Source organism: Netta rufina (genome assembly GCF_964035555.1).
Source record: "Netta rufina genome assembly, chromosome: 9".
NCBI lineage: Eukaryota > Metazoa > Chordata > Aves > Anseriformes > Anatidae > Netta > Netta rufina.
Window position 1 is genome coordinate 13,165,221 of NC_140132.1, and position 26,132 is coordinate 13,191,352.

Below are 26,132 nucleotides of genomic sequence, written 5' to 3' on the forward strand. Positions count from 1 at the left end.
CTTCTGGGTTTGCAGAGGGATCTGGCTGACTGGGACTTACATCTGAAACATGTTAAGCCATGCAATCCCAGTTACCCACCGCCCAGGGAGGAGGGCTCTCCAAGGACATGGGAGGCTTCCTCAGAGGCAGCCCTGACTGCAGTGGGGAAAGGCAGAGGTCTGGGCAGGAGGACTGAGTACAGAACCGGTCCCCGAAGTGTAGCAGCTTATTTCAGCCTGTAGTGCAAGATGCTGTTCGCAGGCAGAGGCATCTGAAGTACCACAGGCTTCCCAGCCACAGGGATTTCAGTCCTCCTCTTCTTGAACACAGCCAGATCCGCCAAGGCTGCCCGTGGCATTTCCCACCCTATGACTTGCTGCTGGGTCTGGAGGAGCACAAACTCTTAGCACAATCACTGACCAGCTTGTTTGCAGGAAACTCAAAAATCAGTGGTTTGCAATGACAGTATGGAGAAAAAAAATAAATATTTTTAATCTAAAATGATTCTCGTTCTGGAAAACTGCAATATCTTTATTCAGACCCCTGACAGTCAAAAGGCAGGAAATGAATCCCTCTCCCAGGAGCTGCTTCCCCTCCAGCTCTTTGGCTAAGCCATGATTTCTCAGCGTGCAGCTGAGGCACTCTTCCTCCCTGCTCCAGGTTCCTGCTGGAGGTGGCTGCATCCCATGGGCAGCAGCAGGCTCTGTCAATTGTTTGTACCTGGCTGGGACAAGCTGCATGCCACCTCTGTCCCCTCTGGGGATGCCAGCACCCACGGGCCCTGCTGCTCTCCTCTGCCTGCACCCCACGCGAAGATCCTGCAGGGTTCTGTCTCATCACCCTTTATCTTTTAAGGTCCAAGGCTGAACTGGATGAACAGCGTCTTACTAAGACCTGCAGAGCTGTCTATAGCACAGGTACTGCAGTCTGAACGGGGGAGGCTTATTAAATCCCAGGAGAGCAACAGATGATCTCTCTGAAGGGAATGATACCTCCCCTGGTGAAAGCAGGTCCCAGGAGAGAGCTTCTGGCTCTACAAAGCAGCACGTCAGCTGGAGAGCGAATTGACTTTGGCTTCTAATGGCTCCTTGGGGCTAAGACAGTCTCTGCACAATGGTATCCTGCCGCTGAGTGCCATAACACAAAAACACACCTCTGCCATGCAAGAAACGAACAGCCCCAGAGCAAGAGGTCGGACACCGCTCCGTGAGAAGGAAATAATAAATATTGCCACTTGCTGATGCTCCACCACGGGACAACATTCTCAGAACATTTATGTACAAACAGTAAGCCAGCTGGGCTTTATTGTCTTTTCTGGATCAAGGGGAGGGCGCTTCTTATAAATATGTAACTTTATTAAAAAAGCGAAAGCCTTTAGGTGAAATAAAGTATTACTTATGGTTGTATGTACTTGTTGCCGATGCTCTGAATAAAGATAAGCCACTGAAAGGATGGAGATGTGTCACTGTGCAGATGGGACAGGAATTCACTGCACTCAAGCTGTTTTAGCAAAGTGATTTCATATCTGTGGGAAAGAGATTATATTCTTCACTTCATTTTTATTCTGATCAATTTTATGGCTAATTCACCCAAAAAGCAACTGTAAGCTCAAAGGCAGAAACCAACTATGTCCTTCCAACCTATGAAAAACCCAAGGTACAAACAACAGCCACAGCCTTAAAGGACAGGAGTACCAGGGATGACCATATTGTCTTTGTTAAATTATTGACTTGCTGGAGATGTAAAGCATATTTGGATAATCATTATTTTCCGTATGCATCCAGCACACCCATTTAACGATTAAAAACACTTCTAAAAATTCTATTTTGGGGCCTTTTTAATTGGAATTCAATTTCGTTCCAAGTGTAGCTTGACCCACCATGTGTTTAAAAATTACTCATATGGTAAATAGGAAATCTGCCACTTACCTTATACCAACATAAAAGTTTAAAAAAGGAGACCAAAATGTATGGCGAGACACAGCATTGCTTAAATAAAACTGTACTGATAGACGACTTCCATCAGTAAAATGAAAAACAGGATTTAGTGAAAAAGCTTAGAATTAGTAAAGAAAATCATCATACTTTGTTTCAACCTTGAAGGAAAAGTAGCCTTCTTTAAGAACATCTTCTTAGGAAAAGAAATGCAAACAACTCTTAAAACTGATGATTGACATATGCTGGGGAAGGGCCTGGGACACAAGTGCTGTGAGGAGCAGCTGAGGGAGCTGGGGGGTTTTGGTCTGGAGAAGAGGAGGCTCAGGGGAGACCTCATTGCTCTCTGCAACTGCCTGAAAGGAAGCTGTGGGGAACTGGGGGTCAGCCTCTTCTCACAGGTAACCAGTGATAGGACCAGGGAATGGCCTCAAGCTGTGCCAGGGGAGGTTCAGGTTGAAATGAGGAGACATTTCTGCTCAGAAAGAGCAGTCAGGCACTGGGACGGGTTGCCCGGGGAGGTGGTGGAGTCACCGTCCCTGGGGGTGTTCAAGGAGAGGTTGGACGTGGTGCTTGGGGACAGGGTTCAGTGGTGACATTGGTGGTAGGGGGGTGGTTGGACTAGAGGTCTTGAAGGTCTTTTCCAACCTTAGTGATTCAATGATTCAATGAGCATTATTGCTTCACTTTTTCCACACTCTGACCCAACATTTGCAGGGTGTCCAGGTCTCCAAGGGGAAGTTGAGGTGTTCAGGCCTCTGGACATCTTCTGACGCGTGGAGCAGCTCTCCTCCCTGCCCTTGGTGCAGCCCCTACTCCCACGTTGAGATGCAGGAGGCCAGTAATGACCCATATGCAGCCTCACTGCAATTTGGGGTGCCCTCCTGAAAACGAGATCACCTCTGCTACCTGTCCCCACGGCACTTTGTGCAGAAGTCCTGACCTAAGACTTAGACATCTGGGCTATACTGTGAGAGCAACAGATAACAAAAGCAGACAGGATCCTCCTGTTCATCATGGTGCATCTCTCCAAAGACTTTCTGCCTTGGTTTAAGGGGTTATCTCCCAACCGCTGCCATTTTTACTGTCTCAGCTTTGCTTCCCCTCCAGCCTTATCTCAGTGCACCTGCACCCCATATGTCACAGGAGCACAGATTCATGCTCTCGTCGCTGAACTTGACGATCACTCGAACTAAGTGTGGGGTCCCTGGGGAAGCAGCTGGCAGCCAGCGAGCCACCCAGCACAAGGCCTTCACCTGTCCAAAGGAAGCTCCGTGTCGCAGCAAATGCTGGTTTGGGACAGGTGCCAATCTCACAACGAAAAAAAAAGAATCCTAAACAAAACGGGGGTATTTTGTCTGCCTTGCCCCAGCAGGCAGTGGAGGCATGCAGCACTGGGGGATCTCCTTACTCTGTGTGCCCTTCACCAGGGATTCTGTGGCTGCTGCTGTTTTGGTAGCTGCCTCTCCATGCAGACCACGAAAAATGAATTCCTGTTTTGTAACCGAAGGGGAAACCTGCACCAGGGGCTAACAGACTAGCTACAGAAACACGCAACCCGAATGCGGTCACAAAGATGCCGCCCCAACACCCCCACCCATCATGGCACAGCAGCACAGCCGAGCCCTGCTCCGAGCACATCCATCCCCGTGCTGGCTGCCCCGTGAGGGCTGCTGAGAGCAGCCCCAGCTGCCTGCGTGCCCGGCCCCCTCCCGCAGCCGCTGTGCAGATGGCAGAGCTTCCGCTGCTGTCAGCGTGGGGCCAGGTTGGTGGCAGGAACCACAGCATTAAAAGCTTTAGATCTTGGTGTCGGAGCCTGGAGTTCGTCAGGGTGACTTTGCCTTAAAAGCCAGGACGGCAGTAAAGATGAAAAACGCTCTTGCCATTTTCCCTCCCGCTGCCCCCCATCTCTTCATCCCCCGCTGCCAGCCCCCAGCAGCCCCGCTCGCAGGCAGTGCGCACACGGGCCTGCAGCCACGGCTTCCTATCAGCCCGGGGAAGGGAGGCTGAGGAAGAAGAGCCCCTGGGGCAAGGAGGAGAGGCAGCAGAGATTAAAGAAATGTCACAGAATCCTGCCTGTCTTTCCGTCTGGGCAGACTCTTCCCCGTTTTACAACGTGTGGCCAACAGCTTCAGTCTTTCAATGGGATGACGGCCTCTGCAGTATTCTGCATGAGGACCTGGGCTACTGGTAGGATGCAGGTGACAAACACTGACATGAAACCGCCTGAGCTGCTGAAACCAGGAGGACTGCAGAGGGATCTGTTTCAGATGGAGCTGGCATGTGGGAAAACACCCACATGAGCATTCAGCCTCCCTGTCCCCACCATCCAGGCAGGTATCTCCTGGGTGCGCCTGACCCTCTGAAGACGATGCGCAACGTGCACTTGCAGCAACTGTCTGCAACACAGGCTCCCTGGCTGCTGAAGAAACACTTTCCTGATCTTAGAGCATTTTATTCCTTGCTGAGGGCAAGCTGCATGCCAAGGATGTCATTTACTAGAAATCAGTGGCTTTTCTGAGATTTGCAACTATACACGCAAATAAAAACTAATTAATCTTTTTTTTTTTTTTCAGAAGCACAAAGCTGGATAATTTATTTCTGTATGTCCACTTCAACAGGCTGTCCCCAGACTTCCTGACCAAAATGCCAGTGCTCTGTGAGAAGTTTCAGCTCAAAGAGTTATTTTTAGAGAACACTGCCAGCTGCCAGGAAAGTCTGATCCCAGCCTCTGATCTTGCAAGCTTTCGCTGAATGTCATAAATATAAAGCAAGATGAAAAACGACTAAAATCAAAGCCCCAGTTGCAGATCCTGTTCGGGTGAAGAGGATGCTCTGCGGCTGCGCTTGCAGGCTGAGTGGGGACAGCTTCTCCCTTTGGGGAGGGCAGAGCCGCTCTCGGCTGCGCAGGGGCTCTGAATCGGGGCAATGAGACAAATAGCTACGAGGTAAAACTTGGAACTTGTCATCAGGACAAAAAGAAGGAAAATTCGTACTTACTGACAGGGGGTTTACTGAAAATCCCTCAAAAGACAGCACTCATGCCCTATATCTCGTGCGGGCAATTGGCCATTCACAAAAATCAGCCCGTGTGTCAGCCACAGCGCTGCACTCCAGTTGGCACTGGTTTAAGTCCACATCAGGTGAGAGAAAGTGGGTAAATCAGGCTTTTTATTTCAGACATGGCTGAGGGCCACCAGGGCAGCCACAAAATGAATTTCCCACCTCAGCATTCTCATCCCCCATTGCCTTAAGTAAACCCATTCCCGAAGACAGGGAAAATGGGCTGGTTTTGGCCTTCATTACAAAATGAGCTCTGAGGTTTCCCGACTCAGTTCCTGCAGACTGTGTTACAGCAGCGACGTGCTGGGTTAACTGCAAGCCCAGGGAGTGCTGCTGCGAGAGGAACAGCCAGGAGGAACAGGGTGGGATGCCCTGGGAGAGCAGGGAGGCAGAAGGAAGAGGAACGTCTGCCCTTTGCTCTGCCCATGTGCCATATGGTAGGTGAGCCAAGAAGGATTCAGAAAAAGAGAGCCAGAATTGAAATTCTACAAAAATTCTGCGTAGGAACTGGGGGACGAGACACTGGAGAGCAGCCATGAGGAGAGGGATCCGGTGTTTATGGTTGATAGCAAGCTGGACATGAGCCAGCAGTGTGCCCTGGCAGCCAGGGGGGCCAACCCTACCCTGGGGTGCATCAAGCATGGCAGTGCCAGTCGGTCAAGAGAGGTGATTGTCCCGCTCTGCTCTGTGCTGGTCTGGCCTCACCTTGAGCACTGTGTGCAGTTCTGGGCAGCACAGTACAACAAGGATGTAAAACTGCTGGAGAGCGTCCAGAGGAGGGTTACAAGGATGGTGAAGGGCCTAGAGGGGAAGATATACAAGGAGCGGCTGAGGGCACTGGGCCTGTTCAGCCTGGAAAAGAAGAGGCTGAGGGGGGACCTCATCGTGGTCTACAACTTCCTCGCGAGGGGGAGTGGAGAGGCAGGTGCTGATCTATTCACCTTAGTCACCAGTCTAGGACTAATGGGAATGGTGTCAAGCTGACGCAGGGGAGGTTCAGGCTGGCCATCAGGAAGAGGTTCTTCACCAATATACTCTGCACATCCATACCTTGGGTCCTTCCCTTCCACTGACACCAAGACTGCAGTTGCCCTACCAGTCTGCTTTACCCACCGCACCTGGCAAAAGGCAGTGACGCATGGCAAGCTGGAATGCTCTCTGTCATTCAGAGGATTTATGAAAAATGTTTTACTTTGGTCTCTCTGAAATTACACCATTCTCCTCTTTTATCTGTCTTAAGTGTCAGGAGAGTGTGATGTTAATGAGATGTACAAAGGCTGTTGGGTAGCTGAACGGTTTTATAGTCCCACATTGATAAATTAAATCATTTGTCACTGTTACTACATTAATGTTTCTTCCTGAGATCAAAGTCTGGATTTGCTGCATCAAATAGTACCATCCTCTGCTACACATTACCTTGCAAGGAAATTAATTGTGATTCCATATTTTTACATTCACAGTTTAATCACACCCTGGTTCTCATACCTGCTGACTGCCATCGCCACATGCAGTATGCAGTCATTTTTCAGTATGGATTTTCTCTTTGCTACTTGTGTGAAATGCCTGAATATGTTGTTTCAGGACAATCACCTTCTAGCTATGAAAGGCTGCTTCTGCAGTAAAGAATATAGACAATTTTCCTCCTCCTGAAACCCTGGATTCAGCCACATTAATTTACATTTATATAGCACCTTTCATCCCTGAAGATCCCAATACACTCTTCAGACTCACCCTTTCTGTACACAGAGGCTGTACGAATATACATGGCTACACAAACAGCCAAAGGAATCCTGTCACCAGCCACCGAGACACATCTCTCTGCACGTATTCCCAGCACACTCTTGGCAAGCCAGTTCTGCATACCCTACATCATATCTCCATCAAGGAGAAAACTAAGGCAGTGTGATTTAGAGGCATGTCATTTCCCTGCCAGGGAAACGCGAGGAATCTGGGCAAGCAATGAAACAGCTTTTCAGCCTGGGCGACTGACATCTCCTTGGCACTCTGCCACACAGGTTAAAATGAGGTAAAGTCTGACTTGCGGTGAGTTATACCTTGCTTCTTCAGCGCTTCCAGTGACTGTAGAAGCCCAGGCTTGCTGCTCCCTTCCACTGATGGGTTACCCTCAAGCAGTTTGTTTTACAAAACTTAAAAATATCTGCTTGCCTTGTAATGAACTTAACGGCAAATAAATCCTCCTGTCCCTGACCAAAAGTAGTTGACTGGCTCCAATCAAATTGAGGATGGAAGAGAAGGAAGAACCCCGACATACCTGAGAGACCTTTTTGACCACGTCGCTGCCCACAAGAAAGCCCTGCGCGTAGGAACGTGCTGCGATGAAGGCTCGGGTTGCCTTCACCTTCAGGTCCCTGGGAACTTCCCCAAAGGGTTTGTGCTGCTCCGCATGTTTCACCATGCAGTCTAGATACTCATCCGTGATATGGTACTGGGGGTTCATCAGCTTGAAGAGCCGCTCCAACAAGCGTGTCCAGAACTCATTGAGGGCCTCTTCCAAGTTGATGTTGGAGCCCCTGTAATAGCGACGTAGCTCACTGTACAAGTCCTTGAAGACCTTCATGTTTTGAGTGTACAATTCTCCGTACAGGCTTGGGAAAGCATCATAAAGGGCTTTTTCTGACTTGTTCAACAAATCCTGGAAATAACCTGAAGAGAGAGGAAAAAGGAGATCAGTTGGACAAGCAGGAATTTAACAGGCCGCGCTGTCTGGCAGCACAACTGACTGCCCTGAAATAAGAAGGCACTAACAGAGCTTTTCCTCCAGCTGATCTCACCCACCCTCTACGTCCCGAGCCTTGGCCGAGGAGACTGAAGGAGAACCCCTCACTGCCAGTACCAGGGCACTGGGGGCCAGGCCTCTCCACCTCTTCTGGTAGCCACACAACCGAGACTCTTCCCCGAGGGTGTTTCCCAAGGACTCCCTGCATTGCTACAGCAGTAAAAGGCCAGGCTGCTACCTGCAGGATCCTGTTTCCCCTGGTCAGTCCCTAGCCAGGCATCAGGCCAGCCAGGGCTCACGACCAGTGGGGTTTATGTAGGCACGTACAAGTGCAGCCTACAGAAATCTTACAACAATCATGCCTTGTCATCACCAAATGCCATCTTTATTTCTGCCTGACTAACCGTACTTACACATATGTAAACTGTACATATGTAAACTAAATCAGTTTACAGTTTACTTGATTACTTTTTACATATTTGCTTGATTACTTTCTTACTTGATTCACTAGGAAAGGTTTGTATGCAATAAAAGATGCCAAGCAGATATGAAACAAACACGTTGTCCTTAAGCACATTAATAGCAAATGAACATATTTTTTTGTATTTCTTCCAAACCATACCACAATGGATTTTTTAGTAGGCTCAACATTAAGGCTCCAAATAGCAAAATCCTCGTGTTAGTTCTTAATGTTTAGACACAACATTTGGTTTCAGTCAAGCACTAAGTGCTAGCACTGGCACTTTTTGAATCTGCCTAAATCCACAGAAGAATCGTGCTGGTGCTCACTTCACCAGGCCAGACATGTGGGACTGCCCATCGGAGACACACACAACTGCATGAACTCCCGGTGGCTTTCAGGAGGCTTTAATAAGCAGCTAATCACACAGGTAGTTTTCAGGCTACCACACAAAACCTCAACTGATTAGTGAAGACAGGAACATGGGTATCATTAATCTGAGGAATTTCTTATATAACTGAGGAGAAAAAGTAAAGTGCCATAGTGTTACTTCTAGGTTTTCCTTACAGAACATGTCAACTGACACTGCTTACATACCCCATAACATGCCACAGGTGTCAGCTACCACCACAGGAGGCACTCAAGCCTGAATCAAGAACTCGATGTTTCTGGCACAGAAGCTGGTGCTTGTTAAACATCACCAGAAAGCTCTGAGTGCACACAAGGAGGCCCGGATGCCATGCAGGTGATGGAGGCCCACCCTGCAGTGCCTGCAGTTAGTCAGACGAGCACATGGGTGCTTGTTAGCTAGCACGTTTTTGCCAAAGCCCTGCAGAGGTGGAGCAGGGCTGCCACCAGCAGTGGTGCCAGCCCTTCCAGAGAGCCACCTCAGCCATCGCAGCCTCTCTGCCTCGAAGCCCCCTGAGCACGTGTCCCAGTCCCACGCGCTGCTGCAGAACGGGCACATCTTACTATGTTTGCCATGCCAGGGTCAGGCTCACGTGGGTTTGAACCGATGCCAATGTTATCGTGTTTGCAGTTCTACACCCGTTCATTAATTTGCTTATTTGGATTTGCATCCTGCTTTTGTTTAGGTATAAATGACTGAATGGTTTTACATCCTAGGTTCAGTGGGTACAGAAGCGACAGAAACGGGACTTCATCTCTGTACACACAGCAGGGTGAAGACAGCAGATTAAATTCTTCCCTTTCTAACATCTGCAGGTATTCCCATTCTGCCAGCTACCTTCAGACTACACCGCGGGGAACTCATAGCAGGAACGGCCTGATTTAATTTATTGATTTACATGAGTAACTGTAATCATCATTTAAGTCTGTGAGAGGAAAAATGATTCAAAGTATCATTTTCATTTCAATTACATTTGTGCTTTTTGGGGCTTTTTTTGAAGCAAACCTGATTATCTTGTTCTTTAAATCTAAGCTACCCCATTTTTTTGGGGTGATGTACGATAAGCTGCAGTTGGAAGGAAACCATTATTCAATTAAAATGCATTAATAATCAAGCAGCATGCATCTAAGGTATATAAATTAACTTCACTGTGTAAGGTATAGAAGAAAAGAAAGAAAGGCTTCTGAAAAATGCATACTGCACATACAAAGCTTTATTAAAAGGAATTATTTTTTGAGGGAGTGCCACTGACTACAATTAGACATCTCCGAAACTTTATAACTAGCACAACTCTTTTCTCCAGGCCTTATTTTCACTGGAAGGATGGTACAGGCTTTCCTACATTATTATTTTCCCTGTGGTTTCTCAGATTTGAGTGAAGCTAAAACTCGGCAAGTGGACTGAACAAATGAAAATGCCTTCTGCATCTGCACCACGGGTTGCTAATACAGTTTAATAATCAGATTCATCTGAGGTGGCTTCATTTTTCTGCTGCCACGGCTTTCCTACCTGTGCAATGGCCTGAAGAGAGTTCAGTGACAACAGGCACAAAATTCAAAGTTCTTCTGATGCTGTGAGACACCTACAGGCACTCCACATCTCAGGGTATCACTCCCAAGACTGCTGGTCACCCGTTCACAATTTAATTCCAATGAGTGCAGACTTTCTTTCTTGCACAAACAGTTCTATTTGCTTTGTGACAAGTGACACTAACTGAATAAATTGCTCAGCAATCCAGGTATTACATGCAGCTTGGCACTCACCATCAGGAGGAATAAAACACCAGCAAACACGGCCTGATTTGTCAATTCGAGGTAAAATGACTTATTATTATTACTATTATTGAAATAGGAGAAACAAGATGTATATCTTTCTGTCAAAAAAATGGAAACTGCTCTCAAAAAAGTCCAACCTAATTAAGAGCTGATGAACTGTTACTTCTCACGTAAGTGAGAGAGAACACCAATTACAATCAACTCATTTGTGGCTGGTTCTCAGAAAGTTCTTCTAGATTTCACACAGTGAGAAAAAAATATATCTACACTATCTAGGGAAAATTAATTAGCAATTAAGCCTAAATGTGTTTGTGATGAATAGCCAATCTGGCAGGGAATTGAAATGCACATTTTGCAGCATTAGAAGGCACTAAGAAGCGGGGTTTGTCAAGAGGGATGCTCTGAGAGATGCTGAGTGCCCTGGTCCTCAGCACCACCTCAGCCTGCACTGCTTGTGGCTTCAGTACAGCCACCTCCAATTAACCCTGCATCACCTCCTTAATGTCCCCTGCCTCCTTCCATGTAATTAGCTGCGTGTCAAAAAGGATGTGCAGGGCCTCCAGATCAAACAAACTGCTGAAGCCCAGTCCAGGCACCTGAGCTTACTGGTTTCAGGTAGAAGCGATGATTTACCCTGGGTTAAGCAGCCCAGCATCTGCAGCTGTTGGGTGAGGGGGGTGCCCTCGGGCATATGGGGAGGTGTGAAGCTTCTTGTAGTTCAGCCGCCCCACTATTCATATAAAAAGTTAAAATATCCCCCGGGGGGTCCATTGGATTTATTAACTCTGCTTGGGCCCGCCTCTGCTGGGTCTGCCCTGGCTCCTAAGAGACATCGAGGGTGACGAGCACAGGCAGGGCATGGGTGTGCAGAGGCAGCTCGAGCCCAGCCACAGCCCTGACACATCCCCAGGGCCCCTGAGCTCTGCAACACCACAACTCATGCAGCTGTTTCTGCTCTGAGATGCAAGAAAGAGCTTATAGGTTTTCTGGGCCTGTGCTAGGAAAAAAAAAAAAAAGGCAGAATTTCTAATTTTTCTCAAAAATTTTCCAATAGAGGCAGATTAGCCAGAGGTACATCCTGTGAGCCACCTGCTAAATCTGACTGTACTCCTGCTCTTCCAAAAGGGTTTTCTCAAAGAGCCATTGGGCAGCTGAGTCCTTCCTCGCTGCTGCCTGTGAGGCACAACCACGCCACTGCTTTTCTAGAGCCAGTCCTCCAGCCAAACCAACCTCCGTTTTCCCTGGGCCAGTGAAAGGCCACAGCTCCTCAGCCAAAGCAGTTTCTATGTAAAACATCATATTTGCAATTTAGCTGCAAAATTATGCAAAAGAAAAATCACACAACGGGAGCCTGCATCACTATATTATTATTATTATTATTATTATTATTATTATTATTATTATTATTATTATTATTATTATTATTTCTTTTCATTTCCAGGCTGAGAAAGAAGACAACAGGTTTTGCTCAAATAAAATTTGCCTTTTGTCAGAGGCCAGGCCTCAAAAGTTTCTGCCTGAAATTAAAAAATGCCAAAAAACTCTGATGAAAGAATTGAAAGGTTTTACAAGGGAAACAATTCTGCAGCCTTGGCCACCGTTTCTCCTGCTGTTGTAGTGACAAAAAGCTACTTATCAGAGAATTAAGTTTTCAAGCAGAATCTATAAACTTAGCATTTGATAGCGATTGGAAATCCCCACCCATTCCGCTTCACAGCTTCCCAGTGTTCACAGCCCATATTTTCACAGTTTCCACATTTTCACAACTCTGGATTCAGACTGGGAATCTGTGAAGAGCAAGGCAGGGCCCAGCAGTTCCTCTCTGTGAAGACAGCAAGTTTTGAGCTCCCTCTGCCACCATTAAATACTTTTCCCAAGCTCTTTGATGCCATTTGATCACTCAACATCTGGAGAACACTGGGGTACCTTCAACTAAAATGGTGATGGAGTGGGAATGACTGTAGAGGAAAACAAAGAGGCCACTGAAAGATGAGCATCCAAATGCTCTTTGGGCAAGCAGCAGACCTGGGTTTCTTCAAAACCTACAGAACAGAGGCCATGCTAGAAGAAAAATATGAAATCAGGAGAAAGGCAGTTGAATTATTTTCAATCTGAATATTACTTAAGCCTTAAGCGGAAAACTGAAGCATAAAAAGTTTTATGCGTGACTGGGAGGAGTGCAACCAGATTGGAAGAGACAAGGGAGGAGAACACGTTGCACAGATGGGGATGTTAATCCTGGGTTTTGAGAAGAAAGCAGTTCCTAAAGGCAAGTTTAGCACTGGATGACCACATGTGGTGAAGATGTGGAGTGACCATCTCCTCGTCCACCCGCAGTCAGTCAGCCCCCAGCAGGGGGGAGCCTGTGGCAGGCGACACCTTGAGCCCCTCATCTTCCCTGAGGGCAGCAGAAGCAGCACCCAGGGCTCTGCCAGGCCTCCACCTTCCAGATCCAAGCTCTCCCCCACTTCTGCCTGTCTCAAGACAAGAGCACACTGCTCCTGGACTGCAAAATTCATTTCAGTTCTGCTTCTGAGAAGCCTGGAGCAGTCCCTGTGGGAAGTGCCAGCAGCACACAGAGACCCCGCAGCGCTGTATGGCTGCAGAGGTGCTGGCCTCGTGCAAATGCTGCAGAAAGTTTTCAGCAGCTGGGCGAGGCAAAAACTCTCCTGCTGGCTTCAAAGTTTTGCATGGCAAGCTAGGCTTGCAGTGTGGGGAGGAAGTACCAAATGCCATACTGCAGCTTCTCAAGTTTGAGCAAGTACACAAGGCTCTGGAGGTATTCACGCAGGGCCAGGGTGATGGAGCATCTCTGCAGCCCTGGAGGTGTCCGAGTGAAATGTGCTCACCATTAACACCACTCTCATGTTCTGAGAAGACTGGACTAACAGGAGAGAAAAGTAAGTTGACCCTGTGGTATCCTGTACATCAGCAGAAGCAGGGAAAGAAACATCCTGTAGATGCTTAGTAGAGCAGACCTGCTCTGAGCCGGCCGTGTTGGTCTGAGCAGAGGCACAGAGGCACGGTGTTTTCTTGGGCTGCATTCCCATTTAATATACTGCCGCACATCCCGATACCAATTTGGTTCTCCGGTTGGTTTTAATACTGTCCTTGCAGTCAAACTAATATTAGAAGAGAATAATTCAGCAATAGGCTTAAGCCATTAAAATCCAACGCTAATGTATTCATGTCTCTTTTATTCACTTCAGCTAGTATGGTGATATTTTATTTATAACATTGTTATTACTCATTATTAATTTAAGTACTACCCATGCCTAGCCTGAAGAGCTGATACTGATACAACAGCAGCAACATGCTCTGGTTTGCACCTTAGCTGGCTCTTATCAAAGGCAGCAACCACTGTGAGTCCCAGCAGGCTCAGGTTCCCTGTGCGAACAGCCTGGCATGTAGCAGTCCTGATGGCATTTTCCTTTGGAGGTCACCTCTCCCTTCACAGTTTCACATTCCTGTGAAGCAGCCACGCTTGTGGCAGCCTCTCCTTAGTCCCTACCCACCCTGGAGAACGCAGTCCCTCCCTGCATATGCTGGATCACTCTCACCTATGACATCCCTCCCACGTTGCACATTGCCCTTTTGCGCTGTGGCTGTGACCTAAGAGGCATAATGACAAACCGAGACTCAGACTTCAAAAAGCCCAAACAAACGGAGATAAAATTAGCTTTTATCTACAAGCCAAAGGACAAGCAGTGTGAACAAACATAGCAGGATGCAGAAATTAGGATGCTTTTAGGTAGCGCAAGTGCTAACTTTTAGACTACTCTCCAAAAAGCCACTTTGCATTTAGTGGGGAGCCAGATCCTTGGGGGAGCCTGAGAACAGTGTAGTGACATAGCACAGGAGAGATGTGGTCAGTGAGCAATCACCCCATTTAGTGCTCTCCTCAGCTTGCTCAGTGCCCAGCAGAAGAGCAGACAGGTTCTGCCCTCACTGCTCCTACTGGCAGGCTGGTCCCGATGGTCTTCCTCAGACAGAGGGACTCCTCTCCTTACCTTCTGGCCTAGGCTTCTTCTGTAGCTGCTTCATCTTTGCCAGTGTGCACCTCTAGTTTCAATGGGGGTTTTGTTTCCTGGGGTTCACTCTGAGATACTCATACCCAAAGGCCTCTGTTTTCTCAGTATCTGTGCTGTCTTGCTTATACAAGTGGAGGTCCTTCCCACTTTTCACTTTTCCCACTTAAGGACTCTCCAGTTCTCTGATCATCCCACTAACTCTTCTCCTCTGGATGGCACTAACTTTTCCTAACTGTGGGTGATCAGAACTACAAGGAACAGCTCCTTTCCACCACTGGAAATAGTGCTGTGAATACTGCAAGGACTGCACTGACCCTGTTTAGGAATGCATCACATTAGCATTTCACAGACTTTGTGCCACCAAACGGGGTATGTCCCAAACCCTTCTCCTTTATTTACAACCAATTTGTCCCCAGCCGTATGCCTTGCACTTTGGAACACAGAGTATCATTCTGTTTCTATTATTTCAGTCTTTGTGGTTATCCCTCTTCTCTAGTAACAACTTTTCCCAGCACTGTGTCATCAACTGATTTCATGAGCACATTTACTGTCATTTGTTCCAGCCTTTACCTGGGCTGTCTTTGACCCCCACAACTGGGGTCTCCCTCCAGCCCAAGAGCTCCTCTTTCCACACAGCGTATTGCTGCCTCCCCCTTTGCTAGGTCTTCACCTGATAATTCCTCTACTAATTTCCTTCTTCTTCAGTTTAATTAACTTCTCTAGGCACAGATGCAATTGCCTTTGAAGTCTCCGAAGATAAGATTAGTTGATAGAACCAGCACCACATGAGCAGCAGTGAAAGCAGGTAGCTATATAGGATTTTGCCTAATCTCTGCAATAGCTGGCTTTGGGTGAGAGTTAAAGATGGCCTTGCTTAAACTGGTTTTAGACTCGGATGCGGACAGATGCTTTCTTTTGTTAGGAAGAAAGAAGCTTTTTCAGAAAACGAAGAAACTTCTTGCAAAAAAAAAAAAATTGCTATTGCATGAAACACCATTTTGGAACATGGCTCTCCAAGTGACAGCACAGGGAGTAAGCACCTCCAGTCACTTCCAAGAGAAAGTGCTCTTGTTCTGCCAGCACTTGGATAATGCTTTTGTCCTTTACAATGCAAGCTTTGTGCCCGTTTGGCACTGTTTTGAATGGCAGTCAAAGAGATGCAATTATCTGCACCTATTTTTTATTCTACATATTCCCCCTCCTCTGTTTCTGTGATTTGCCGAGATAGTTTGCTTGTGTCTAAGGGACGGCAGACGTGGATCCCAGCCACTGAAGTGAGGGAGGAGAGGAAGCTCCCTGGTGGAAAGCTCTTCAGAGGAAAGAAGTGATCCTCACATGAGGAACTGCAGCGAGGCAGGCATTCTGCTCATCCTCCTGGTGAGTGCCACACAGCTGCTGGGGACCTAGTGAAAGTCACCCAAGGTGACAGCAACAAGCCTGGGTGTCATAAACGCAGCCTCTGAGACCCTGCCCAACCTCAGCAGCAGCTCTCTCCAAAGCCTGCCTCATCAAGAAACCACTTTACAGAATTTGTCAGTTCTGATGCACTCAGCATTACCTTCCTGATGTCCCCTGGCAACACGTCTGTGCAAATCTGAAGACTTTCCTGAATACAAGTTCACGTAACAACTTTGCAAGTACAAAGCAAAAAAGGTGGTGGTGCGGGGCAGAGAAGACTGAGTAGGCTGTATGAGTGGCAGGACAGGCGAGCAAAGCCTGCGTGCACGCTGCAGCATTAACAGGAGCCAGCATCCCCACGCTGGAGCGCGATTCCCTTCTGCCTGGTGGAAAAATAATAAGGAGGGAGCAAGAGCAAATGGCATGCACCTGCTCGGAAAGCGATTCCAGGCGCCACACAACACCCTCGCAGACCGTGGGATATAACATGCCATGAAACATAACGCAGCTGACATCCAAAGCATTTGCCTGGGTCGCTCCTCTATTGTTTGGGCTTGAAATCGCCATTTTAGGAAGTTTGCTGCGGTGTGACCCTGTGGCAGGAGGAAGGGAGCCGCGGGAGAGGGCGGCTCAGCGCCTGCTCTGTGCCAGGCACAGCTGCACCAAGCCTGCGTGTGCCCCTGCGGGATCAAACAGCCAGAGGGGCTGCATGTGGCGTGTACACGGCCCCTTGTACACACACAGCTGGAAATACTCAAAAAGTTGTGTGCGACCCTGGCCACGTGCGTGAGACTGAAAGACAAACTGCCCAGATGCTCGATTATTTACGTGGTTTCCGTGTTGAATTTGAACCCTGCACATTTCTCAAACCTTCTGTTGTGTGAAGCCCATAATCCAGTACAGTGCAACGTGCCAGAGAAACGCATGTCCTCTCTGGATATGCTGAGTATTTACATATGGGGCTACACTGGGTCCTGCCCCAGCTATGTGGTCTGGCCCCTGAAGGAGGTGACCCCGTGTGCTGCGCGAAGGCACCAACAACAGTACAAGGGTGCTGTTACCTCTCAAAACACACCCGTGTTTCCCGAAGTTTCCCGACCAAAGCTCTGTGTTTAAGAGTTGCTGCTGGTCAGCAGTGTACGTGGGCTTGTCGGAGCCCATCTGGGCTGAGCTACCCCACTAGGCTCTTGCACTGAGGCCCACATTTAATTATGTTTTCTGGGAAAAAGTACTTTCCTCTGCTGGTTTTAAATCTTTTCTGTACTACAGGCACACCACACACCTTCTAGTGTGAGAAACAGAACACATTCACCCTTACTTGCCATCTCTAAATGTTTCACAGACCTCTGCCATACCTCCATGCCTTTGCTAAGCTGAAGAGCCTTACCAATGGAAAGTAAGCACATTCTTCCATTTTCTTTGCTGTCGCCCTTCTTCTCCCCAGCACGAGCTCCTCTGGCAGTGCAGGAAGCTCAGAAGCCCTGTGGGGCACGAGGTCCCCGCTCCCCACAGAGGGACGTGGTGCTGCAGCCTGCCCCGCTGTGCGCCGTGCTGTGGGGAACCTGCTGGAGGCTGGAAGCCTTTGCAGGAGGGATGTGGTCTGACTGCATCCAGGGTGGGATAAGCAAGCACAAAAGATGAGAATCTTTACATGCATTCCCAGGATCTGAGCTGGGAAGGGATTTTAATCAGGGCTCCTGCTAAATATATCTGCGCTGCAACTACAGACTTGCAGCAAACACTGAACTGCGAGCATTGCCCCAGCAGGCTCTTATCAAACCGATCTTGTGGCAATCCCATTGCAAGATAAGGGCCGGGGAGGTGCGTGGGTGGGCTCCACCAAGCAGGCGTTGTGCTGAAGGCAGCAGAGGCACCTCCCGAGGCACCTCAGCACCTCTGTAGGGCTGCTCGTCTCTCTCCAGCGACCGCAGGAGGTGGGATAATGAAGGGAGACTAGGCTAAGCTTGTGGATAAATGAAATTTTGTGAGATCAATTCCACTCTTGTTCTTTTTTTTCCTTTCTAAGAAAGACTAATTTAAAGGTGAACCAACAAGTGTCATAGCTATCACTGACGGAAACATGAAAGGTGGTAAAAGTAATTGTTAGCACCGCCTGTTCCTTTCCAGGCTTATTCAGTGAGATCTGAAGGGCTGTATTTCTCCAGCAGCACAATAAACCGAAGTAACTTCCAGTACTGAGGGTTGCTGGCGGTTATAAAAGGTGTGATGTACACGCTGGATAAATGCACGGTACATATCTATGAGGCAGGGGTATTTTTCACTCCAGGAAGAAACGTGTTCCTTTCAACCTGCTGGAAGAAGGCAGCAGGTACACAGAAACGGGCACACGCAATGTGTTTTACCAGGACACCGCCAAGGCAACCTGCACACCAAGGCAACTTTCAACCTTCACAACGTGCAACCAGCTGAAGAGACACATTATGGAGGAGAGGAGAGGCTCTGTGGCTCCAGAGACGCCAGTGCAGATTGTCACGTTTCCAACATCTTCTGCTCAGTCTCGCAGTGGCTTGATTTGACTTTCTGTCCCTCTTAGCAAGCGCCAGACAGCAGATGCTTCAAAAAGGAAACTCCCAGGACACAATATCTCAGCTCCCACCCCTCTCCTCAAATTAGGCACCGTCAAAGGTTGAAAATAATGAAGCGTTCGTAACTTTCAGTATGCATTTTCTAACTTCTTCCTTACTTATAAAATATACCATTATCAGGAGTCAAATTGTCATTAAGCCAGACTCTTATAATGCATTAATATTTTAATTGAGCAAAGCATTGGTGAATGATTCTCTTTAAAATTTAATGCATTTCATTGTCTCTGCAAAAAAAAGGCAGAGGAAGAAAAACGTGGTTTGTGCCTATCTTTGACGCTTTCCACATTCAAAGATGGACTTAGGCACTTGCACATCCTCACTGCATATTTTTCAAGGTCAAAACTTCTTTAAGTTTTCAGAAGTGACAGGTCTCAGGTGGCAGTGAGGCAGAACTAACTTCAGCATTTTATCTTTTTCATTAGTGTTGCCCTCTGCTCAAAACGGCCTCCAGACAAACTATTTATTGTTGGGTTAATTAGGTCGTTGAATCTAAGCTTGCCACTGCCTTTTTGCAGTATAGAGTATCTCAGACACATGTTGCTTGAATATCTAAACATCTTGAGTATCTGACACATGGGCTTTCCCAAAAGAGCAAGCAAGACAGAAATTGCCAGCTGTATGGATTATATTCTGGACAGACCAAGTTCCCATGTTATTACTGAAGGAGTTTATCTAAGTCCACATAAAGCTCTTAATCTCTAGCTCTCCCTCCTCTTTCAGTGCCATCAGAAAGGAACCTCCTTGTCTATTCGGAAAAAAATTTTGCTTAGGACATTCCCACTCACGGAACCAGTATGAAAAGGAGAAGTAAGTGAAGATGAGACAAGAGAACTACTGTTAGCAGCCAAACAAAACTATGCGTATATGTATGTGTATCTGACAGCTGGAAGTGCCAAGAATGTATACACACACAATACTAGGCATAGCTGTTATGTGAGTAACACTATTATCAGTTGGTATTTTACTACAGCTACTACTGAGTACTGCTAGCTGATTTCACTGCACCTTGTTGAGACTCACAGAAGTATCCTGTCCAGTGTTTAGGCCTTTTCCAACTACGTCTCAATGTGCTTTCTAACAGGCATCAATGGGTGTAAAACATATTTTTGTTTGTCGGTGGAATATATACATTACATATTACTGGTTTGACTTACTACTTGTAAATAAATCTGTAAAGTAAAATCACATCGTGACTGTGACCAGCATGGAAATTCTGCCACAAAATCTATTTGCTTTGGAAAGCTGCATGACGGAGGAAGCTGCCATTTCATCTTAACTACATCTAGAGAAACCCCCACCCCTCAGCTGTTCACTGACACCACTCTCAGATGAGGTGTGCTGAGTGACAGGTCCCCATCCAGCAATTCAGAAACATCACTGCGTACAGCCACGTATATCTGGTAGCGGTGTGTAAAGCAGCAGCAACCTATACACATGGCGAGAGGGAATTCTGCTCCCTCAGCCTTCGCTCTATATAAATAGGGCAGATGGGACATTTGCATTTTTACTGGCCCATGCGGCATCTTCAATCCTTATTTAGGGGCCCCAGTAAAGCAAAGCAGAAACCAAGCATGCTTCCCTCAGCCAGGGCTGACTTCCAGACCTCCCGTCACCTCCGTGCTATCTGCAGACATTTAGACCTCATCAGGACCTCGTCTGGAGGAAATATAATTTTAAGACTTGGGAAAGAGTCTGGGAGAATTTGAGAAACGTCTCTGGTTTCCCAGCCTCACTAATTTCATTTTAAGATGTATGTATAATACATGCATTTATACTTTTATATGAATCAAACATAAATCACCCTAGAGATTGCAAACATTACAAAGCCTTGGAAGACGACCTGCTTGGATGCCTTGTGCCTCTCAGGACTATCAGCTGGATACATCAATGACTAAAAACATCTGCATCCACCATGGGCTGTCATCATGCTCACAGAACGGAGATCGAAAATGTATATGAAAGAAAATATTAGCTGAGAACTGGAATGCTAACCACAGTCTGACTGCAGTTATGCAAAAAAAAAAAAAAAAAAAAAAAGAGAGGAAACTACATTTGCTCCTCCTCTTTAAAAATTCATCTAGAATAATGGTAAAAAGGCTCTGGATACCCCAAGATGTTGGCAACTCTCCTCATGCCTGAGTTGGAGTTTCTGCTGCCATTGAGGCATCTCTGGCTCATGCCCAAGTTAGAAAGATGGGAGAAGTGGATGCTTGTTAGAAGCACGTACTTGTCCCACTTTAGCCAACTTAAACTCTTCTTTCCTTTTTTTTTTTTTTTTTTTTTTTTTTTTGTTTTGTGTGTCAAGTGTTATCTCAAGTACACTGCACCAAGGAATTGGATGTGGGTAATAAGTTCTGACCTCTTTTAAATGCTCTCCCATGAACTTAGGTTGAAATCCTCATTAAACAGTTAGATAAATTAACTCATTTAGCTGCTCAAACTCAATAAAGAAAGGGGGGATATGCAGAGCTGATGACGATGAGAAACTGTCATTCACCTTTTCTCTTAACACAAGAGCTTGGGGAGAATCAGAGAAATCTCAGATCTGGCAGAAGATTTAAAATAGACCAAAAGAAATACTGCGTCCGACAGACAAATTATGGATGCCCTGTCCTTGTCACAAAATGTCCTGGATGCTGGAGACTAAAATAAATTCAAAAGATGACCAAATCAGAGAAAGGAAGTCTATGTGGTGGACATAAAACAGAATGAACAGGGTGTCCAGGGTAGCAGAGGAGCCGCAGAGCGCAGAGTGAGGCCGAAGACACCTCTCTCTCTCTACTCCTTGCTCGCTAAGCATGGATGAACCCTATTAATCGCCCTGCCGCTACCTGCACCACTCTGGGAGGCTGTCAACATCGATAGAAACAACCAAGGTGAATTTGATTCTAAGGGAAGAAGAGTTCAGCAGTTCCTCACTAGGCTCAGAGCCCACACCGTGCTGGCCCTGGGTAGTTCCCCAGAGCCACTGCGGGGTCTTGCTTGGCTCACCAGGGCTGAGGCAGCCTGGCAGCCTATTGCAACCAGGTCCCGGGGCTCGGACAAGCTCTTTCGGCTGCAATTCTCCTCCTGTGACATCACTGCACCATGCATTCACTGTAAGTAAATGCATCCCCAGGCATTTTCTATAACCCACAAGTGATTAACTTAATTATGATAGCAACTTCTGTATCTCCCGTTAATGGAAGGCTGTGATACTCCAGCAGGTTATGATCTGCAGGCACACTTTCTAATGTTAGCTCAGACTGGGTGGAACAGAGCATGCTATAACCTAAAACTCATTAGTAGCTTATTCAGGTGACACAGCTGTGGCCTTTTTTTTACAAATGCACTGGTAACACTTGAAAATCTCCTCTGCATGTGTACATATCCAAGTAAACCCACAAAGATGTCTTGCTACCGCTGTGATGATAAGAAATGGGGCTTACTGTTGGCCTTGGGCAGAGGCACTAGATGAGAAGCCAAGCTGAGCAGTACCCGTTAGAACTCTGTTAAGGGGAACCTCCTAGGCATTGACATTTTCGTGCCTGTTGGGGTGGGCAGTAATTTGACAATTTGCCTTTGATTCCCTCAGGATGCTCCATCTGGGTTCAGATCAATGGCCCAATCAGCTGTTTCAGCTCGAGTCTCCTTTCAACAGGAGGACTTTAAAGCAGTCATATATTTTGGGCATGTTCAGGTGGCCAAGTGATGTACATTCCCCAGAGGATTTCATCTGAGTCATTTGTGTCAGGGAAAACCAATTAGGGGGTTATGTTCCGTGAGCTTTTCAAAAGGACACACAATACTTTTCTGTGAAGTTTGAATATGGATCAAGCAAACCAAAAGCCCTCTCCTGATGCTCCAGGGAGCAGAAAATCCTCTCCCAGCACATGGTGGATGCAGAAGCTGCTGGCCGGAGGGGCCCTGGAGGAGAACAACCCCCCTGCCCTGACTGGGGCTCGTGCTCTCACTGTCCATTTTCCAAATCCCTGCTTACACCGTTTAACTGCTGCATATAACCACCAACTTACATGGCAGGCTTTCCACCCTTTCAATTCCCACTTCAATCACGTGCTTGGCAACTCTCTGTTTACACAGCTCCACCATGCTTAAAGAGGGAAAGGCAGCTCAGCGCCTTGCTAATGAGGTAAAAGCCAATTTAGCTTCATTTACAGCTCTCATATGGAAAAGGATAAGGACCATAAGGAGTGAGTAGCATTTGTGTGGCCCTGTCAGTAAGCTGAAGAGAAGAGAAACATCCCCATTTCATGTAACAGATAACCAAACCTTCAGCCTTTGAAGCATTTGGCATGGCTGTCTTGATCTTTAGGTGTCATTTTCTCTTGACAAACAAAGAATTGCTTTGCGTGATCTCCATCTCCCCAAGCCCTCCTCTAACATTAAGCGTAACTTTATCAGTAGTGCAGACACCTCTTTTTACTAACTTCAGAGGAAGTTTAGGCAATTGTGATGATGAGAAACCTGGAGGCCTTAGCTGAGGTGAGATGAAACCCACCCTCAGTCTTCAGTCTCCTAGTCAATCAATTACATTAACATGCTATAATCCTGGGGGCCAGCTTGCTGCCCTTCATTATAAATGTCTCGGGAAGGAAAACCCTGCCATTTGCAAGCCTGTTACTGCTTCAGTTCCTTTAATCAGCATCTTACAGTGACACAAACCACTGCTTCTTTGTGGTGTTGACAAAATGGGTGAAGTCATTTAAGGTCTTTGTAGCTGCTTGATTTGTAACACAGGCTTTGGCTCTCATTCACAAGCTTTTTTTTTTTGTGTGTGTGTGTGCAATCTCATGTAGCTGATGTAGCTGACAGCGTGCAATGTGTCTGCAGCATCTCTCAAACAAGATGAATTGTCACAGAAGGCTGTACATGCACAAGGAAATCAGAGCAACTAGATAGAGCAAGCAGGAAAAAGCAACAGAGCCCTTTCCTGCCTGGGTGGCTCTGTCCTCTAGGATGGAGCTGGAACTTTTGGGCAGATTCCAACCAACACAGAGAGAGGGAGCGAGATAACAGCTCCTACCAGCTTTGTAAAATGAGGACGAGCAGGCCAGGAGTTGGAGGAGGACCCTCAGCACGCTGCCTGCATGGGAAAGGCTTGGCGAGCTTTCAGCCTACTGACTCCCGAAGGACTTAGGCAGGAGGCAGCTGATACAAACGTACCGAGTGCGGGAACAGCTCCACTGGGATCCTGCACCTTCTTTGATATGAAAGTCAATTGTGCATGAAATACAATCCCCTTGAAAAACTGACTTCATTTGTTCTTATGCTGACAGAACTACTTGCGTGATACATTAAAAAATGGCAACAGAAAAACTTGTCACAAAATATTGGCGGAATGGATCTACATGTCCAGGAGCTAAAGAATCAGAACAAGAAAGAGAAGCCAAATAGCTGCAACTTACTTATTAGAGATCTCTTGAATAAACGGCCCTGGGAACTACTGTACCAATTCATGCTCAACAAATGAGAAAGCAAAAGCTGTTTCCTTAAAGAAGTGCCTTAGAGTGAAATAATTGGTAGGAACATTAAAGGAGACCTTATCTGTGATTATTATTATTTTTTGATTATGCTGTACTACTTTGTCAAGTCTAACAGCTAACCCGTAAGGCCGAGCAGGAACTGTTACACTCTTACTAACATACTTCTAATTTGGCAGATCGCATGGGAACGCAATTGAATTGAGCCTTGAATGCGAGTGGCTGGGAACAAAGCTCATCCGTGTTTTCCTGTAAATACACTAACAGCAGCAAGAAACGAAGCTGCCTTCCATCAGAGCATGAGGCCATCAATGTCTGAAGGGTTGATAACCCCTGAGCCTACCAGCACAGATGGGATCTAGGCAATCAGGTGTGAGCACCTTCCTACCAAAGCAGCTGGAGCCCCACACATGTCCAGTGTTATAATTCCCTGCCGACCATGGGAGGGAAAGGAATATTTGCTGAATTTTTAACTTTGTTAAATTACAGCAACAGTTTGTGCTTCAGTGTGAGATGGGAGAAAGAAATGTGGGTTCACTTTTAACTGGACATAAGCCGAGCCATTCCTCTCTGCTCCCCTGCCTGCAGATGCTCTGGTCATGCGACAGACACATGGGTGAGACTGCTTGGAGAAGACATGCACTGCCAAAAGCTTGTGCTTTGTAACTAACTTTCAGCTGCATTACTGAAATGTTTAACTAAGTCTAATTAACATTTTTAGCCCATGGCGTTTCTATCATTTGGTTTGATCTACCAGCACTCCTTTTTCTAATCCTTTTAACACAGGCTGTTTAAAAGGTTCACTCGAGATGATGCTTAGAGCATGCTAAAGCGTTGTTATTACTAGCAAAGCTATTTGGTGCTCATTAGCAGGATGACAATTAGATGAAAAGCAAGTGTAGGTTGAATCACAAGACTTGTGCCTCCTTGCTAATTTTATCTAAAGTGCCTAATGACGCCAAGCCACAGCCACTGCTAACGAAGAGGTGAGAGGCTCCCTGGCTCTGAGCAGCTCCCCATGGCAGCCATTTGGTGAGGATCTAGTACAGGTCCCTGACCTGGAGCTTCATTTTGAACACCCCCAGCCATGTACATTATTAGGTTTTACAGAACTTTCTTCCCCTAAACCCAAGCCTTGCCTTGCCTTGCCCTCCCTTCCCCCATCCACTTTTTTTTTTTTTTTTTTTTCTCCCTCTTGTGGCTTTGAATGGGTTTGAAGGGCTTTTGCTGTCCGGTATTAAACAGATATCCAAGAATAGGCCTCTCGAAAACAATGCCGGATCACTTCCAGATTTATTTTTGTCTCTGTGTGCCACATGAGGGTTGAATGGGTTTCTGAAATATCTCTGTAGTAGTAGGCATTGGAGATAATGATACTGATTTTGGTCTTCAACCAGCTGTATTCTCAAGTATAATCACGCCACTGTATTCTTTTTCCTCCCCACAGTGAGCACAGTTGGTTTATATTTGAACTTTTCTGCCTCGGAGACCATGTTTACCACTGACTCCCTGAAGGACACTGGGTCTCATATACTTGGACTTCCTCTGTTCTGCTCTCGCTGTGAAGAAAGCCCTTTATGTTGATGTGACACTATAAAAATCCATAATCATAAAGTCAAAAATAAATCCCTATTAGAGTAAGATCAGCTGAATACTCTGAATTGCTTTCTAAAGTGGTATTTGGTTCTGCCCTGTACTTTCATGTTTGACTTCAATTAAATTAGTTTTCCTTAGCAATTCAGAGTCCTTTAAATCACCATATGTCACTGAATATAAAACTCACGGTATATTTACTGCATAAATAAGAGGGCACTACTCCGCAGGTTGTGTCACTTCAAAGGTCTTCCTCTGACACCCAGCCCATACGCCTTTTCCACTTGAAAACAGCCAGCAAGAACCCACTGGGGCAGCAACCAGCCCCATCCTAACATCTCCTGCTGCAGCACTCCCTGCAGGGATGAGGGAGCACTGCTGCCTGCCCCGTTTTCTGCCTTTTTTTTTTTCTACAAAACCCATGCTACTGAGGAAGCATTTGGCAGACACAAGGAACGAGTGAAGAACATGTGGTAGAACTCTTTTCCCTGAGAATTTATTGCAAACTTGGGTCATCTGCCACTGCAGAAGGCTCAGTTATCCAGTAACGTCACACTACATAAAAGTCAAATCTGTGATAATTTAGGTAGGATATCAAGTACTGCTCATCTTGTCCATAAACAAAGCAAAACCGCTAATTGCTTTTACTTAAATGATGTGTGGTGT

The 26,132-nt window shown here is 46.7% G+C and overlaps 1 protein-coding gene across 1 annotated transcript in view; it reads right to left on the reverse strand.

Moving 5' to 3' along the window:
* The window catches only part of GPC1 (glypican 1), a 192,966-nt gene that overhangs the window by 22,201 nt on the left and 144,633 nt on the right, over positions 1-26,132 (reverse strand). Inside the window, exon 3 of the mRNA XM_084291930.1 lies at positions 7,250-7,641. Coding sequence (XP_084148056.1) covers positions 7,250-7,641 — 392 coding nt within the window. The remainder of the gene's footprint in view (positions 1-7,249; positions 7,642-26,132) is intronic.